This window comes from Ooceraea biroi, chromosome 1 (assembly GCF_003672135.1).
Source record: "Ooceraea biroi isolate clonal line C1 chromosome 1, Obir_v5.4, whole genome shotgun sequence".
Taxonomy (NCBI): domain Eukaryota; kingdom Metazoa; phylum Arthropoda; class Insecta; order Hymenoptera; family Formicidae; genus Ooceraea; species Ooceraea biroi.
In genome coordinates, this window is record NC_039506.1 from 1,471,556 (window position 1) to 1,490,125 (window position 18,570).

The 18,570-nt window shown below is 44.4% G+C and overlaps 2 protein-coding genes across 2 annotated transcripts; both read left to right on the plus strand.

Annotated features, from left to right (window-relative positions):
• Nucleotides 1–11,562: 11,562 nt before the first annotated feature.
• Nucleotides 11,563–15,562, plus strand: LOC105280235 (ubiquitin carboxyl-terminal hydrolase 30 homolog). Its single transcript, XM_011340576.3, has 6 exons — nucleotides 11,563–12,148; nucleotides 12,483–12,635; nucleotides 12,827–12,990; nucleotides 13,178–13,579; nucleotides 13,867–14,205; nucleotides 14,454–15,562. The coding sequence occupies exons 1-6, from the start codon at nucleotides 12,049–12,051 to the stop codon at nucleotides 14,709–14,711; spliced, it is 1,416 nt and encodes a 471-aa protein (XP_011338878.1). The 5' UTR covers nucleotides 11,563–12,048; the 3' UTR covers nucleotides 14,712–15,562.
• Nucleotides 15,563–16,223: 661 nt separating this feature from the next.
• Nucleotides 16,224–18,128, plus strand: LOC105280236 (mediator of RNA polymerase II transcription subunit 18). The gene is made up of 2 exons (XM_011340577.3): nucleotides 16,224–17,049; nucleotides 17,334–18,128. The coding sequence occupies exons 1-2, from the start codon at nucleotides 16,844–16,846 to the stop codon at nucleotides 17,782–17,784; spliced, it is 657 nt and encodes a 218-aa protein (XP_011338879.1). The 5' UTR covers nucleotides 16,224–16,843; the 3' UTR covers nucleotides 17,785–18,128.
• Nucleotides 18,129–18,570: the final 442 nt, after the last annotated feature.

An 18,570-nucleotide genomic window follows, 5' to 3' on the forward strand; every position in this document is an offset into this window, starting at 1 on the left:
AAAAAGAGGAGAATCAAGCGCGAATTAGCCTCTAAAAATCCGCGCAGACTCGAATCTGCAAAAGTTGCACGCGCGCGTATCTCGCGCTCGTCGCGACCACCCACGAGGATGGTGGTATCATCGGCGAAGCCGGACACGTGACAATCGGGCGGCAGCGCCGTTCGCAACACCTGGTCGTATGTCACGATCCAGAGAAGCGCGGCTAGGACTGCGCCTTGGGGAACTCCGCATTCGACCGATGCCGAACAACGGAGCCGTCGCCTAACACCGCGTAGACCCACCGGTCGGACAGGTACGAACGGAAAAGCGTCAAGAGGTAGGCGGGCACGCGCCACTCTCTAGCGCCGCCATAATAACCGGCCACGGAAGGGTGTTAAACGCGTTCTTATGTCGAGCGAAATCCCGACACAAAGCCCACCCTCGGCGGTATAAGACCGAACCGTATTTACGACGAAGCGAAGTGCGTCACATGTCGACCGATTGACGCAAAAACCATATTGGTGCGGGCTAATTCCGCCGCGATCAGCGACATGCTGCGTGAGGCGCAGAGCGAGAACTCGCTCAAGAACCTTGCCGGCCTCATCTAATAAGCAGATGGGCCGGTACCCACCGGGATCACCAGCCGGGCGCCCGCTCTTTTGCAGCAAGACCAGTTTGGCCTGCTTCCAGCGAGCGGGGAAAACACCCGCGGCAATGCACCGATTCAAGGTCGGAAGAATCGCGTCAGGAACCGAACGAATTAAATGCCGCCAAATTAACCCAGGGATACCGTCCGGGCCAGGAGCGGTAGGACGTGTACCGACCCTGGTGAGACACCTCGCGACCTCCGCTGCGGTGATCTCATGTGACGCGTCACCCGGCTCCGACCGAGGCCGTGCCAAAGGGTCTTCGGCGACACGCGGGACTAAAGCACCCGACGCGGGGGGAAATAACGCGGCAATAACGCGGCGCGCGTCAGGCGGCGACATGAGCGCGAGGGGTGCGGGCCCGCTCGAACTCCGCAATTTCTTTAGTACAACGCGATAGGGCCGGCCCCAAGGATCCGTATCCACCTGCGCGAGCAACTCCGCCCAGGCGCGCTCCTGGGCGCGGACGATCAGTTGCTTATACGACTGGCGCGCGGCAACGTACGCCGCACGCGCCAATGCTACCCGCGCGGCGTTCCCACCCCGACGAGCACGCGTATACCGGCGACGGGCGGCGTTGGCCGCCGAGCGAGCTGCGGAGAGATCCCCGTCCCACCAATAGACACCACGGCGACCCGGGGCACCGCGGACACGAGGCATGACTACGTCGCACAGATCCGTGACTTTCGCCACCAGATCCGACGCCTGAACGCCGACAGGCACATCGTCATCCCCAGCACCCGCAGACCACGCCGCAAATGCCATCATGGTGTCGAGTTTCTCACGGTCCAGCTTTTTGAGGGCCCAGCGGATGTCCCGAACAACTATATCGCGCTCCCGGCGAGCGGTAGGCCTGTCGACGCGGAAAAGGATCATCCGGTGATCCGAAAGGGACTCGTCCTCCAACACCCGCCAACGGGACAGGAATGGAAGAAGGGCGGAAGTGCCCCACGTCAGGTCGACGATCGAACGACCCTGATACCGGTCTACGGTGGGGGTATCACCCCGGTTGAGGAGGTGAAGCGACAAAGATGCCGCCCACTCGCTCAGACTCTCACCGCGAGCTGAAGTATGCGTGTCGCCCCACTCTGTGGAGCGCGCATTAAAATCGCCGGCCACGAGGAGCTTACGGTGCGAGGACACGCGCACGACGTCCCGAGCAACGACAAGAACCGCTCGAATTCGCGCAAGGGCCTGTTGGGTGAAAAATAACACCCGACAAGCAAGAGGTCATCGACCTCCGCCGCCACAAAACCGTTTCCCCTATTTCGCGGCGTCCAGGAGCACGCAACCGACTCGGACGAGCGCAAAAACAACGCGCACGTGTCATCGAGGCTGGTGACCCACGTCCCGGCCCCAGCCGCCCGATACGGTTCCGCGAACAGAGCGATGGGAACTCCGCGTTCCGCCATCGTTTGAAAGGCCAGATCTTGGGCCGCGCGTGAATGATTGCAGTTAAACTGCAGAATGTCCATTTAGCGGGCTGGACGGGAACCGGCAGGCGGGGCAGCTCTCCGACCCCCCCCTCGCGCGTCGGCCACGACTGGCTGACACTGCGCGCTACCGACGCGATGCTCCGCGGGCAATCCGGCTTCGCGGCAAAGGATGCAACTCGGTGTTGCAGCTTTGCAATCCGTGGCTCTATGACCCGGCTGACTACACCTAAAGCACACGGCCGTGCGATCGGGCCGTGTGCAGCCCCGCGCAACGTGGCCGACCTCCAGACAATGAAAGCAGCGTAACGGCTTTGCCCTCATTAGTTCTGCGCGCACGAGCATCCAACCAAGGCGCACCTTGCCCTGGTTGGACACCTTAATCGCAGCCGCCAACGGGCACTGCGCCCACACGATTCCGAGACCGTTGCGCAGTGGCTTGATGACACCCACGCGAACTTCATCTACCGGACACTCGCCGATCTGCGCAATAACATTCGCGACCTCCCCTGACGTCACCGATTCGTCCAACCCAACGAATCGGAGTTCGGCCATCTTGACGGGGCGACGGACGCTGGCGCCGTCCCGCAGCATCTCACGGAGATGTCCAGCCAACGCGTCGGCCTTCGTTTTATTTTCCGGGCCGCCTACCTCTATTAATAGCGCGCCGGTATTGGTATACCGCACTCGCGTCTTGTCCAGACCGATGTCTGGCATCTGCGCCTTGGCCTTCGTCAACGTTTCGGCGTACGAAGGCCCATGGTCCGCGCGCGTGACCGTAACCACGGAGGTACGCGGGGGGCGACGACGATCGCGGGAGGCACGTTGCGGCGCGGCCGGAGGGGCCTGCTGCCACGGCCGGTGGGGATCGACGGGTCCCCGAACGGACGCGGGCGGGTGCGGCTGACTCGCTGGGCGGCGAGCAGCCCCCGCATACGTGGGGGGCAGATCATAACGATGATCATAATCGTCAGGTCGCGGGGCTCCCTCACGGACGGGAGGAGGCCGTACACGAGGCGCAGACAGCACGGGATACGCGCGATCGTACGCTACACTAGTACCCGAAGCCGGGTCATCGTACGCGTAGTATGGATCAGCCGCGTATCTAGCGGACGGATCCACATTATACGAATCGCGGTAACGACCGCGCGACACACTTCTGGACGCCTGTCGACGTCCGCGACTAACGCTGCGCGACGCACTACGATTGCGCGGGCCCAATACACCCTGTTGACGCAACGCCGCCATAACCGTTTGGACAACGGTGTCCGTGACGGTCTGGACATCGATAGGGGGAGTCGCTTGCTCAACGCGAGCAGGGCGACTATCGTCGCGCGCACGGGCCGGTGGGTCCGGTCGTACTATAGTAACGCGGGGGCCAGGCTCATTGGCAGTGATACGCGGCTGTGGCCTCATCGGAGGAGCCACGGGCGTCGGCGGCGGCATAGCCACCTTCGCCATCGCCTCGTCATACGCACGGCGCAGACCAGCGTTCGACTCGCGGAGAGCGGTAACTTCGCGCTGCATGGAGGTCGCTGAGCGTCGCAGCTGCTCGACCTCCTCAGGACTATCGCGGGTCGCCAGGATGAAGGTGGCTTCCTTAATCCGTTTGAGCAGGGTTTTCATATCCCCGCTCAATTTACCCTGCATCTTCCCGCTCTTTTTGCGGATGTCATCAATCATTGTGGCGTACTCGGTAATACGCGCACAAATGTCAACGGAGGAGGTGTGCTCGTCACAAGGACGGGCACATACATCCTCGTCAGAGTCCCCGTCAGATAGGCGATTAGCCGCCTTACGCTTTTTATTGTGCTTACGCGAAGCACGTGAAGTGCTGGACACCTGGGACAAGCGGGAACAAACCGACATGTCATCGTCGTCCGGGTAGGCGGCGACATCCGTCAAGTCGATCGCAGCGCCCAGCTGTTGATCGGAAGAGGGCCCCGAGGAGGGGCCACACTCCGGGGCACCCTCAGGGGTGCTAGTAGGGACCTCTGCCGGAGGCATGCCGGAAAAAGGGCTCTCCGGCGGAAGAGGCTCGTCTACCAAATAGCTGTTGTCCATTGCAGACGTGCAATGGACGCACCGCGCGGTCAAAGAGCCAAAAACACAAAAATAACTAGGCCTAGGGGAAAATCCCTAGGCCCCAAAAACTAAACCACCACGAAATTCCAAACAGTACTACTGAAGGGATATCTATTCTACTATAGGGTTTAGCAGAAAAACCCAAAAAACCCAACACGTAAAAATAAATAGTCTCCCAACCGTGGAGAATACCGAACACACCGATAAACCCGCCAAATATAACGAAAAACCGTCCAAGACCAAAGAGACACTAATTTAGGGGAATAACCCTAGACCCGAGAACGAGTTTGTCCAACTTACCGAAGTGGGGGAACGCGCCCTAAAGCTGAGCCTCAAAATGGCGACTGCACTGCACGGCTCCGCGCCAACTAACCTCGCTAACCACGAATCTGGACAAAATGCTCCGCACACCTCGCACACGCGAAAACGCGGCACGGCAAGCACCGAGCACTGCCCGCAAACCTCCCGCAAACCGAACAGGCACGACAAAACCGTCCAAACGCCGTAATAAACGTTTAAAATACTCGGGGTGGTCGAACACCGCGACCTGTCACTCGGCACAGCACTCTGCAGTCCTCTGGGCTTCCTGGAATGTCCTCGAGCTCGCGGGCGAGCTCGGATTCCTCAGGAAGGGTGGCCGATGACTCCTCGCACGTACCAACCAAAAATAAAACCGAGAACTCGAACGAACGGACAAGCGGGCTAACCTCGCGACGGCGAACCCGACCGCGCCACAAGGACGGATGTATAACGCAACGAAAATACCGTGCACACCCCGCACACGCAAGAGAACGTCAAAATATCTCGAATACGCGACACAAGCACGAAAGGCGACCCGCACGCGCACCGCGCAAAGGCAAAATACACTAAACGACCGACCTGTCACTCGGCACCACACGCTACGATCCTCCGGGCTTCCTGGAATGTCCTCGAGCCCGCAAAAGGGCTCGGTTTCTTCAGGAAGGGTTGCCGAAGACTCCTCGCACACGCGAAGCACAAAATAGCACGCGAAAGCACGAAAAATCGAACGAACAGTTAGGCGGGCTAACCACTTTGTGGCGAACACGGCCGCGCCGAAGCGGCGAACATGTAACGCAAATAAATTGACGCGTACGCCCCGTACACGCAATTACACGACAAACTCGCAATAACGCGACACTAACACGGTAATTAGCCCGCACGCGAAACGCATAAAAGCAAAAGCGTCAATAAAAACCGCGAAAAAGGCGAGTGACCTTGACCTGTCACGAGCACACGCGGATGCTAAAATTGGCTTTCCGGAATGTCCAGCATGCACCGGAAGGGCACGGATTCCTCGGAAGAGCTCAATAAACACGTCGCGAACTCCCGAAAACCGAAAATTGACCGCAAACGCGATATCTAACGCGCGCGATTTGGCGGGCTAACCAACAAAATGGCCGGCGCGTCACCTCGACACTAAAAACCACGAAATCTCGGATTTCTGCCGGAATTCCGGCAAAACTCGACAAGATTCGTGACGAGCGCAACGAAATACACGAACTGAGTACAAAACGCAACCCGAAAACCGGATTTTAAAGGCCAGATAACACTTCGAGTACGGAGCGCATCAGAGACACGTCCGTTCGCCTCGAGGCATCCAACAAGACTCCCAACCTAACCTAACCTAACCTAACCTAACCTAACCTAACCTAACCTAACCTAACCTAACCTAACCTAACCTAACCTAACTAACCTAACCTAACCTAACCTAACCTAACCTAACCTAACCTAACCTAACCTAACCTAACCTAACCTAACCTAACCTAACCTAACCTAACCTAACCTAACCTAACCTGGACCAGTCTCCGTGGTCCTGACAGTTAGTTAATTAATTATTTAATCAGATAGTTAATTAATCAGTTAGGACTGTCGTCCCGACGCCATCCAAGGTAGGACTGGGAATTCCCAAAGGTTAGGACTGTCTTCGTGGTACCTGAAATCAAATCATTAGTTACGCCTGGTTGCGTTAGGACAACAACAACAACAACAAAATTAACAGGAACAACATTTAACTAACTAGTGTAAAAGTTGGATCGTGCGGTTAAGGTTAGTATATAATATTCATGTATAACTATTAATCAAAATTTATTTTTATCGGCCTTTTTTTAGAAACAAGATACAAATATTATTATATACAGAATATATTATGCATATATTATTATGCATATAGAATATATTTCTTTAGAGTACTAATGATAACAACAAACAGTGCAAACAGATTTTATAACAGACTTTAAGCTACGAAACGATAGCAGTTATACTCACTCTCGCTTTGCAGCTGGTATAAGAGAAGAATTTGTGTCATGGGTGGTAGTGTAAAAGATGTTTCAGGAATAGTAATAGTAAATAGTAAATAATATTACTTTGAAAATAATAGTACTTTGAAATATATAATATAATAACTATAATATAATATAGATGGATGGTAAGGCGTGTAAAAGTGTAAAATAACTCAATTTTTTTTTTTTTTTTTCCATTAAATATTTTTTATAAATGTACATATTTTTATAAATGTACATATATTTGATCTTATAATTTTGTTTGCATAATGTATTCAACTTTTTTTTTTATATAAAAATATGTATGCGTTTAAGTATAAAATAAACAGGTATTACTTATGCTATTTTATTACTTATGCTTATGCTAATTCTCCACAAGTTCTTTCTAGAATCGCCAAAACCAAATAATGTTGTCTACGCTCACTATACTCCATAAGGAAATAGTACTATTTCATTCTATGTGTACTGCGACTAGTGGTCATTATCTGCATATATAATATTTTATATTATTTATTGCAATCGTTTTTTTTTGTGTTTTTCGTTTTTTTTTTCTGTTCACTCATTCGTTCGCAAAGTAACAATAAAGTGTTAATTTTCCTAATTTTCAACAATAAGTCAAATATACGTCAAGTTGAACTGAGTAAATTAGTTGAACTAACTACATTTATAATTATATTCAAATTTTAATAATTTATTCAACTTTATGTTTCTTTTTGTACTTATTTTTTTTTTTCTTAAATTATCCAACTTTCCTGAATTCGCTCAATTTTTTAATGGTTAATACACGGCTTTGTTTTTTAATCATCGGCCTGCGGCGCTTGAACAAAGAAAATTTCTTTTTTTTTTTTTTCCTTTTTTCTCTCCCTTTCCTCAATTTCTCCTTTTTTTTTAACGGTTAGGTTAGGTTAGTACACCAGGCTTTTTTTCCGATCATCGGCCTGCGGCGCTCAAACCAAGCAAATTTTATTTTTTTTTTCCTTAATTTTCTCCATTCTTTTTTTTTTATGGCTAATACACTAGGCCTTTTCCGATTATCGGCCTGCGGTGCTCAAACCGAGCAAATTTCTATTTTTTTTTTTCTTCTCTCAATTTTCCAACGGTTAAATATAACAATAAACTATAATATAATAAACCACGCTTTTTTTCGGCTCATTGGCCTGCGGCGCTTAAACCAAGCAAAATTTACATTTTTTCTCTTCATTTCCTGCATTTTCTGCATTTTCTGCATTTTCCTTTTTCTTTCTTCTTTTCTCTTTTCTCTTTTCTCTTTTCTCTTCTCTTTTCTCTTTTATCATTACCTCTCACTATATTGTTAACCGCCTGCTTAATTCCATGCAATACCAAACCATCATCTCTTCATCATCTTACCTTACCATCGTCTCTTCCTTTACTAATTTCCAAAATTCCTCCTACTCCCTACTCCCATTCCTCATCCTCAACCGGTCAACTAAACCTTACGAGTAGCAATAAATCTATATTTTATTCCTATTCCTATTCCTATTCCTATTCCTATTCCTATTCCTATTCCTATTCCAATTCAACCTTACAACGATCATCCAATCAATATCCTCTTCTAATAACACCTGGCTAATATTTTACAGTCACGGCTTCTATTAAACCTCCATCGTACTTCCAGCCACGTCTCCCATGCAATGTCGCTATGTCGCTATGTCGCCATTGCCACATCGCACCAACCAACGCAAATATCACGCAAACAGCCAATAGGTCCAATGCGGCAATAAGCATCACGGCCATTCCCGCTCCTTAGCTTAAGCGCCTCTTCGCCCAGTCCGTCTCCCGCATTCCATAACGCTTACTTCAGCCAAAACTTCCTCTCCACTCTCCACTCTCCACTCTCCACTCTCCACTCTCCACTCTCCACCATCCTCTTCTTTCCTCGCTATCCAATCTATTCTACATTCTTCTTCTTCACGCTCCACTATCAATACGGCCTGTATGCAGGGGGCATTTCGGTAACGTGTCAGCGATCGGTAGTCCTCCATACTCGTCGCTTCTCCATACTCCGAATAAACGTACATAGGCTATCTCTATCCTCGTTCCATCTACCTGCTCCCATATCGCAATCCCTGCGGACACCATTTCCTCTTTTTTTTTTTTTCCATCTAGTCCGTACTGCAGGCTTTTTTCACGCCCATCAGCCTGCGGCGCTCGAACGAAGCAAATTTTTTTTTTTTCTCCTTCCCTCAATTTTCCCACTTTTCCTCCTTACTACTACTGCGCCTATTTATATCGTTAGTACGGCATTCATCCCGGTTACCACCACGTTAGGCCGCCCGCACGCCACACAAAATCTATTATTTTCCCATTTTCTCTCCCTTCCCTTCCCTTCCTCTCATTTTCTCCTCTTTCCTGCTTTTCTTTCCTTACCATCGCGCGCGCATTTGCCTCCTTAATGCCTTAATGCCTTAATGCCGCGTTACGTCGCCCACGCACCAATCAACCAATGTTTTCACTTTTCACTTTTTCCTCTATCAACAAACACCCCGTACTGTCTCGCGCCAAGTATACGCGCAGTGTCCCAGTCACACGGCGCACGAATATACCGACAGCATCTCCGCCGGTTCATCTATCACGAGTACAGTACGAATGTCCATGTCCATTTTTTGTCGACATGGACATCCATGTCGACAAAAAATATCCAATATCCACCAATTTTACAACTATTTATATTCTTACGTCCCTGTCGCTCCGTCAGCTCGACCAAGGGCGCCACCGTCTGGCCTCTGCCTCTCCACGTATGTACGCACGCAACCGCCGTACCGAGTGTCTTCCAGCCGACAAGCGTATCGACAAGCGTATCGACGCTTCCATTTTCCATTCTCCATTCTCCATTCTCCATTCTCCATTCTCCATTCTCCATTTTCCGCTCAACCACCAACGTCCATTTCACCCTCTTATATTTATATTTATATTATTCCACACCGTCTCTTTTTACTCCATCGTCCTTTTTACGTAAGGCAAACGTAAGGTCAATCCCTCTTACCAACGGGATCCTCCTATCCTCCTCCGCAGCACCTGTACCATCTGTCCAACCAGAGGGTCAAGCCACGCTAATTCCTTCCTTTCATCAAATTTCCCTAATTTCTACTAATTAACCTCATATTCTTCCCATCACATTCCAATCAATAACTCTTACAAATACCAATCTTTATCATTTTCAAAACCGAATACACCATCCAACATCATTACCATTTTTTACATTTTTTCCATCTTTTCCATTACCCACTCACTTCCACCACTTCCAAATCCACCCTACCATTTTACTTATTTCCAAAACGCAAACATATTCCTACAACGCCTTTCAATTTCATCGAAATTATTCATTCTATCTAAATTCATTCCATTCTTTCCAAAGGTCATGCCTTAAGGCATATTTAAATATCCCTACCCCTACACCTTCTACGGATCTTTATCAGCCAACTATCATTTCCAACGCCTCATCCACACTAATCCAGCCACGCGGTAGCGTCGCCACGCCCAGTACGTAAACCACCACCTTCCGAGCAATCGGAGCCACTACATACACGTCGCGTGCTACCAACTAGCTTTCCTTGCAATATCTCACCAACTAAACACCTAATCACAAATCTAATGTCCATGCAAGCTTTCCATTCCGACCACTTTCAAAACAATTGCTGCACTCCATCCTCCGATATCCTAATCGTATGCTAAAATTCTCGCTTTCATTCTTCTCCACATTCACGTTCAGACTCACGTACGTACGCTCGCACGTACACAAGCAAAGCGACTTTGTCCCTAAAAGCGCGTTCACATACGTACGATAGGTTCACGTCGCCGGACGGCGACGACGTTGCACCACGTCGCCAAACGTCCAACGCCTAATGCCGAAAGTCTCGAACGCCGAACGTCCAACGTCCAACGGCCAAGACGCGTGCTCGCGGCCCGCGGCCCGCGGCTCGCGAAATCAGCTCATGTGCCGTACGATACGGCAGCTGTCAATTCTGTCAAATTTCTATTCATCAAACACCATGAAATAAATAAATAACACCTTTAACGCCTTTTTTACAATAGCATTTGTCTTATTTATTATATAATAAATAATAGATCAATATTATTATCCGAAAACATTAATATTCAAAAATTAAATAGCGCGCGTAGCGCGCGCCTGTGTTGCTAGTAAAACTCTACATAATTATATAGAAACATACAAAATTATCTATCAAATATGTCCATACATGTCCGTACATACTTCCTTCACTCTTGTATAATTTCTCATCACATATATGTACAACAAATAATAAGACAAATAATTGAAAAATAAGTAGAAAATTCATTTGCGCGTTGTCTTTTTGTAAAATTGTGATTTTGTATAATTGTGACATATAATTGTGAGATAATATTTCATACATCGGGCGTGCGCGTATGTGCGGACGTATGTGCGGGCGTGCGGGCGTGCGGGCGTGCGGGCGTGCGGGTGGGCGTGCGCGTATGTGCGGGCGGGTGGGCTAGCGCAGCTGGCGAATAGACTCCGGGACGGTGCGCGTGACGGAAAGTTTAATAAGGGCGTTGGAAAGGGCTCGCAAATCCCCGTCGAATGCCGCTAGAAAGAACCCCCTAGCTCGCTCCGTTCGCCGCGAGATATCGTCGAAAAACCATTTCTCGAGAAATACTTTCACAAGCGGTGAACTGCTCGCTTCTGTAACAATTCACTTCTGTGAGTATAGGGATATCGCATTTTCACTATGCCCAAAGCCAATCGCGCGTATTGTTTCATGTGACATGAAAGTACGAGAAGCGAGAAAAATCGACAAAGATACACGATCGATGCCCTGGGGGTCTATTACGTATCTCTTCACGGAGTGAAAATGCGAAAAGTGAGCAAATTCACTAGGTGTTGACCAATCAAATTACAAATATTCTAGTAAATTTGCTCATTTTTCATATTTTCACTCCGTGAAGAGATACGCGTAATAGACCCCTTGTTGCCTGCATTGTGTAATAGGCTTTACAGTTAAAACGCGAGCGTGACCGCTCTCAGGCTTCTCTCTGCTTTCACTCTAACTTATTGCACTAGGAATTTTGTAATGGCTACGGCAATGGACTTTTATGATGTAATGATTGTCGCAGTGACGGCAAAAAAGGGAACACGCCCGGAGTACATCTTTGGATATACTGCAAGTACGAACGAGTCTTGCACTTTTGTATGCAGTCGTGTTTATATGTAATCGCTTTGCCGGTATCAAATTTCATTTCATTGTGCACATTATACAGCCATGTTACATGAAAGATCGCGTTACTTCTTAAATCTTAATTACATTTGTCATTTATTATTTTGTCCTAATTAACGTTGCCTTCATTCATTGGCCGACATAACCTATCAGCTGATTACTGAACATCGTCCGTTTGTTCTATTGGCAGCTATAATTCATAGAGTCGTATCCGTGTCATTTTTCATCAAGATTTGATTCCGTCCACGTGAATCTCAGCGTACGTTCAAGCTTCTGCCGTTTCGAAAGTATGCTCGAACAAAAATCGGGAAAGAATTGCACGAGCTGGAACGTAGGTTAGACCACTCTGCGAGTACCGTAGAATACGATAAAGTTTTAGTCGATTTCAAACGTGATGGATGTGGAAAAGATTGCAATGTTTGCCGGCGTGGGCTTTGCTATCGCTGTTGGCCTCTTCGTCTTATGGGGCCCATCACCTAAACCCAGAAAAAAAGGTAAGTAATCCCTAATTTTTAGCAGGGAATGTTCAAGACAACATCTCTATTAACAAAGCTTTTTTTTAAAAAAAGTTCTTTTTATATTGTTATGTACTTGTATCGTTATAATAAAATTGTATTCTTAAAATAAAGTAATGTAATTGTTCATTGTCACTAACATTGTTCTTTATTATTCTGCTACAAGTATAAGACGAATGTGAAATTCTTTCCTTCTAAATTCTAAATTTTCGAAATACCAAGTTATTTGATTTATCTATTCTAATTATAGGGATATTTTACATTTAGGAAACGTATTATGATTCTTATTTATTAATATTGGTAATATTTTTAGGTCAAGTTGTTGGGATCAACAATTTGGGATATACCTGTTTCCTAAATTCTCTTTTGCAAGCACTAGCTGCTTGTCCTACATTTATCCTTTGGCTTCAGAAACAACAGGAGAAGGACAGAAGCTTTACTAATACATTGTTCTCCGTTCTCAGGAGTATGATTTTGATTATTAATTTATATAAAGTTTATTTTGACAAGATATTAGAAAATAATTTCATATCCTAATTTCTTCTTACGTAGTAAGATTTTCAATCATGTATTTTTCGTCAAATGATGGACTTTTATAACTTGATATTTTTAAATGTTCTTTATATTTTTGTTGCATTAATTCATGCATCTTGACAGAAATCAACGGTTTTGCCGACGATTTATATGGCAACGTGACGCCTATCGAAATTATTTCTTCCATTGGTTCCTTGTGGAATTTTGGTCCTGGTCATCAAGACGCCCACGAATTGTTCCATGTGATTTTAAGTGCATTAGATGCTGAAATACAGCCAATAAACAGGGTATGCCACATTAAAGAGCATTTTAATATATCCAACATAATTTTCTGCTTTGGCGATAAACTAAAATAATTAATGTTATAAAAGGAGTGTAATCTTCAAGATCTTGATAACTAGTTGCTAAAAACTTGTATTCAATAACTTAATAACTTGATAAAGATTACTGAAGAATTAATTTCCATAATTTCAGAAAGGCTGTTTGTCCGACGCACTGCCCCCTAGTCCAACCGTGAAATGTGACGCGAGAGGAGTGGGCGATGTGCTCAGAAGCGCGTCCTGCAATGACATCGCTTCAGCAAAGAACAATACCGTTGCTCCAAAGGGTTTTGACAAAAACTGTAACAATCAGATGGTAACTTCGACCTCGTCAGTATCGAGTATGTCTCCGAGTTCATGTAGACCCGGCATGATTCTCGCTAGATCCTCGGAGTTGCTCTCGCGAAACGTTCAGAGCAACGGTGACTGCAAGAGCCCCTTTAGATCATGGAAATCCCTGTGCTCCATGCCGTTCGTCAACATTCCTTCAGTGGAAACCCATCTGTTCTCGGGTCTGATCACCAGCCAGTTTCAGTGCAGTGGTTGTCTGTGGAAGGTATTGTCACGAAGGCAAAAATAATCTCGATTTGTTTTAATTGCTAATTTTTCTCGAAATTAATTTATCTTTATGTGATTCTTGAAATTATACATTTAAATACTTAAATTTTCAGTAATTTCCAGTAATTTTATCTCTTCGATTAATTCAAATACTTGTCAGTTTATTTCTTGTTTCGTCTTATCTCTTTTACTATATTAATAATATTAATCTCTTTGTATTACATTTAATAATTGATACAAAAGAAGAGATGATTCTTCTTAATATAGTCCTGAATTTGTTGGCAGTCTTCAGTGCGCTACGACAAACTCGAGACATTGTCGTTACCTTTACCACCGCTCACTTCGTTATTCGTGCCACAACATTATACTCTGGAGTGGTTGCTCTCGCGTTTCGTGGACAGCGAGATCGTAAATGACGTGCAGTGCGACGGATGTTCATTGCGTTGCGCCGCTATCAAGACTCTTACTCTCGGCAAACTGCCCAAATGCTTATGCCTGCATATCCCGAGGACCACGTGGAGCTCCTCTGGCGTACTGATTAAAAGGGATGATCAAATCACATTCCCCGAAATTCTGGTGCTAGATCCATACACTTATACGGAGACGAAGAAAAGAAGCGCGCAGGTAATAGAGCATTTAATTGATAATTCAGAAATTTACGTAATATGTTATGTGCTTCTGCGATTTCGATTCATCAAAAATTAAGAAATATAATTTGTTATTCTTGTTACAATAAAAAGTTCATCTCTTTTTATCCCATTGATCGAGAGGTCATTGATTGAAAAATATAAAATTATAGTTAATTATTGAAATAATAGGTAGGAAAACTAATTTAATCGTAAATCGTAAATCGTAAATCTCTATTTGTTCAGGGTGACGTGAAATCCGTTGAGCGCAACGAGTATCTCATGACAATACAGGGTAAACACAAGTATCGGCTGTGCGCAGTGATCGAACATCGCGGCCCAGTGGATTCCGGCCACTTCGTTTGCTTTAGACGCGGAAACAGAGTGAATCAATGGCTGTATACATCCGACATCGTCGTCGAGAGTGTATCCTTGACGCAGGTGCTATTCGCTAGCCCATACCTGCTCTTCTACGAGCGCATGAGCGATATTAATCCTAGCTAGGAACAAATTTTCGAAATGATAGGATATTACGGAATTAGCGATCGATCTGTTCTCTTTAACTGCGCTTCCTCGGCATTTCTACTATCGCTTTAAAGTGGCGGTATCAAAGTGAAGAGTACGTAGAATCACGCGTAAAGAAATGTGGAAAAAAGCGCGCGCAGTTGAAATTGACGGACGTAAACATTTACGGAACATTACGGCGGGAGACTGTCGAATCTTCCATAATCAGTTTGACATCGCTCGATGTTGCGATGTTAATTTTGCGATAATACTTCGCAATAATTGGAGACTGCGTGTCTCTAGGTGACGTTACGTAGCAAAGTGTATCGAACATGTAATCCGATTTCAAGAGCACTTCATTAGTGACGAGCGCGGTAATAATTGCCATTATTAGACGCTGACGGACCTGGCGGAGTAGTTAGTTTCGTGAAGGAAGAGTCTTGCTTCTGATACATATAGTGATAGGTTTCTACCGAAGGAGACTGTCAATTCTCTTACTTAATCAATTTGTCGTCATTAAACTTTATTTTAACGAGGACTGGAATCGTGCCAATGTATAAAAGATTCTTCGAGTTAAATTTATTCAGGGATTAAAGGGGACTGCGAATCTTGTTATTTTTTTTATTATGTTTATATCTGCGGCATGTATACGCGTGTAATTGTTAAAAATATTACTAAAATTAAAGACTGTATCAGATATTTGTTGTCATCATTTTTGTTTCTGGTTAGCATAAGTAAATGTGCGAGATACCAGAATAAATTTACTTTAGGAACTAAATACGCGTAACGTACGTAATTTAAAATCTCGTGGAAAGTGTATTAAAATCGAATAAAAGTTAAAATGCAGAATTAAATATCTCGGAAAGTATAAAGGAACTTTTTCCCCAATATTTAAATCTGCTCTAACATGGATAATGAGTAAAGTAATAATAATAAATTTAAACATTTGATTTATCTATAATGAGAGATTTTTGAACGAAACATTTTTGCATCTTTCATAATTTTAATAGAAAACGTTTTTAATTATATTCTTATGGTCTGATTTAGAATATATTCCAAAATTATTGCCAACATTTTTCCAAATAGCACGCTGTAGCAATGCTATGAGACCTGTGAGTGCCTGTGAGAGACTGAAGGTTTGTTCTTTTTTTTTTGCTGCACTTCTCAACTAGTGCAATTAAAATGAAAGAAAGCCAATCGGAGAGCTATATTAGTATCTGAAAGATGTTCTTACAATTATCTCATTATAAGAACTTACTATGAATACCACTCTATCACTAGAATCTTCAAATATATTAGCAGAGAGAAGCCCGAGAGCGGTCACGCTCGCGTTTTAACTGTAACGCCTCAAACGTCGACATTGAAGTGATTGAAGTGATTCTGTCTTTATTGCTCACTGAATATTGAATAAAGATGGAATGACGCCGCGAGCGTTGGGAGCGTCAAGTGGAACGCATATCTCCACGTTTGAGCGTTACAGTTAAAACGCGAGCGTGACCGCTCTCGGGCTTCTCTCTGATATCAGCATTGATACACTTGCTTCAAATAAATTCTGTTTTGTTTCTCTCCATATTTCTAGGTTAACTTGTTATGTTTACTTTCACTGTCAGCACTGAAAGTATCGTTCCAAGTTGAAAATCATTTTTGTACTAGCACACTTATCAAAATTGAAAAGCTGTTGCCCCGTGATAGCATTTTTCATGACGTCCGAACGCAGCCTAATAATTATATATAACTTCCGTATTTACCAGAAATGCAAGACGGTGATTGGCCGCCGCGTTTACCTTCCTTTGCACTAATCTAGCTTTATCTCACAGACTCGAGCGTCGTAAACACTGAATGTACTTGAACGTTCGTATAAATTTACTTTCTCTTATTGACACTAAATATTGATTATAAAAATAATTAATAAAGTGTAAGGTGTGCAAACACATGGCAATTTATAAAAAGCTATGATGGTAAAGCTATCATAGGTATAATAAAGTGAACCGTTACATGTAATAAGAAATTTATATGCATGCAAATGGTATTGAGTGTTAATAAGTTTCTATATCAGAATTTCTGTGTTTCTTCCTTCTTCTTCAATTGTCTTCAAGTTTGTTGAAGACACAATTCTTGAAAGACAAGCCAGCATGACTGCTCCGATCAGTACTGCCATGGACAGCTTGAGCGCTGCGCTTAAATCCAATATTATTCCAAATCAAGAGTACTTGCTTCAAGGATCGGTATTGGATAGTGCCGTAGAAGTCCTGCTGCACAGACTTCGTGGTTTATGTGATAATGTAGATAGTGGACCAGAAACTTTCAACGATCACGAGATGTGCTTCAGCATCCGCAGGTACAAACATTTCTTTTCCTCTTTGACATGGAAATTGATTAACGTTTTATAAATATTGAAATGCAAACCTTGTGCCTCTAAAATATTAATAATATTATAATTAAAGTGATAAATCAATAATATGAAATTTTATTTCTAATTAAAAGTTCTAGCTATTTAACACTTGAGGAAAAACATTAAATTTTAATTAATTAAACTAACATCAAAATTATTTTAAAAAACTGGTATAATTATGTGCATTACACTTGTTTGATATGAAAGATTTCTTTTCTTTGACTTTTCAGAGGCTCTCCACAAGAACAACCATTATTGTTACGTGTACGACGCGCTATGGACTATCAGGACATGCCATGGCAGTTGCGATACATCGGCCAACCTGAACTGGGTGATAAATCACGACCAACAATTGTACGCAGCAGCATCGATATCGCCACCAGCAACACAGTCGTGGAGTTTCTCACTGAACTAGGTTGCAAGCTAGATTTTGAGTACATTGCTCGTGGTTACATGTTCCGCAAAGGCCGGATGAAAGTTACCGTGTCAAAGATCTTTAAGATGAACCAAAGCAAGATGCCAGAAAGTGTAGAAGCGATATCACAAAGCTACTTGGTAGAACTCAGTGTGTTGGCTCCCAGTGGGCAGGATGCTATTGCAGAGGACATGAGGATATTTGCGGAACAATTGCGACCCCTGGTGCAACTTGAAAAGATAGATTACAAGAGACTGGTGCATTAGAATAAAATTACAATTTCACTAGAAACAAGAGAAGAAGTATGGAATATCTTAAATAAATTGTAATGCAGAGAAATTTCTTAGCTGAAATAATCGATTTGTTACGATAACAAATATACAAAATAAGTTATATTTTAAGTATTTATATAATTTTATTTTATTTATTTATATGATTATATATTTTATGTCATCTTTCTTAATTCGATTCTTATGTTTCGTTAAAACGGTAGCGTAGATAATTAAAAGGATATTAATATCAAATTTAAAACTTTCCTGGGAACATTCATGTAGATTCTCTTTGGTTGAATTCTTTGCGGATAAAATAAAATCGATATAGGTTCACTGCATTGAATTGTGATTATTCATCTCGCTTCCTCCAATGTTCGATCGTATGTAAATTTCGTGTCAGTAGAAGAAAGAACAAATCTGAAGTATGAACGAACATGGAAGAAAGAAAGAGAAAAAAATCAAGATTAAGAGCTATTATATTCAAAAATTAAATGAAACAAGCTTCGTGTAAACGGGATCTTTCCTCTTGTGCCATGCGTACAACGTGCATCAAATTTTATATACGCACATCTCCTCAAAATTAACCTCAACATTCTCTCAAGAAAAAAACTCTTGAAATTTGCTGGCAAATGACCAACTGCATTCAAGTCTACCAAATAATTCGAAAGAATTGTATCGGACGCAAATAATAATAATTCCAAAAGTAATCATCGTATCGAATGTTCAGTTAATATCGAACACTCGCTTGATTCCGGATTCCAAAATGGCGACGGTAGGCTT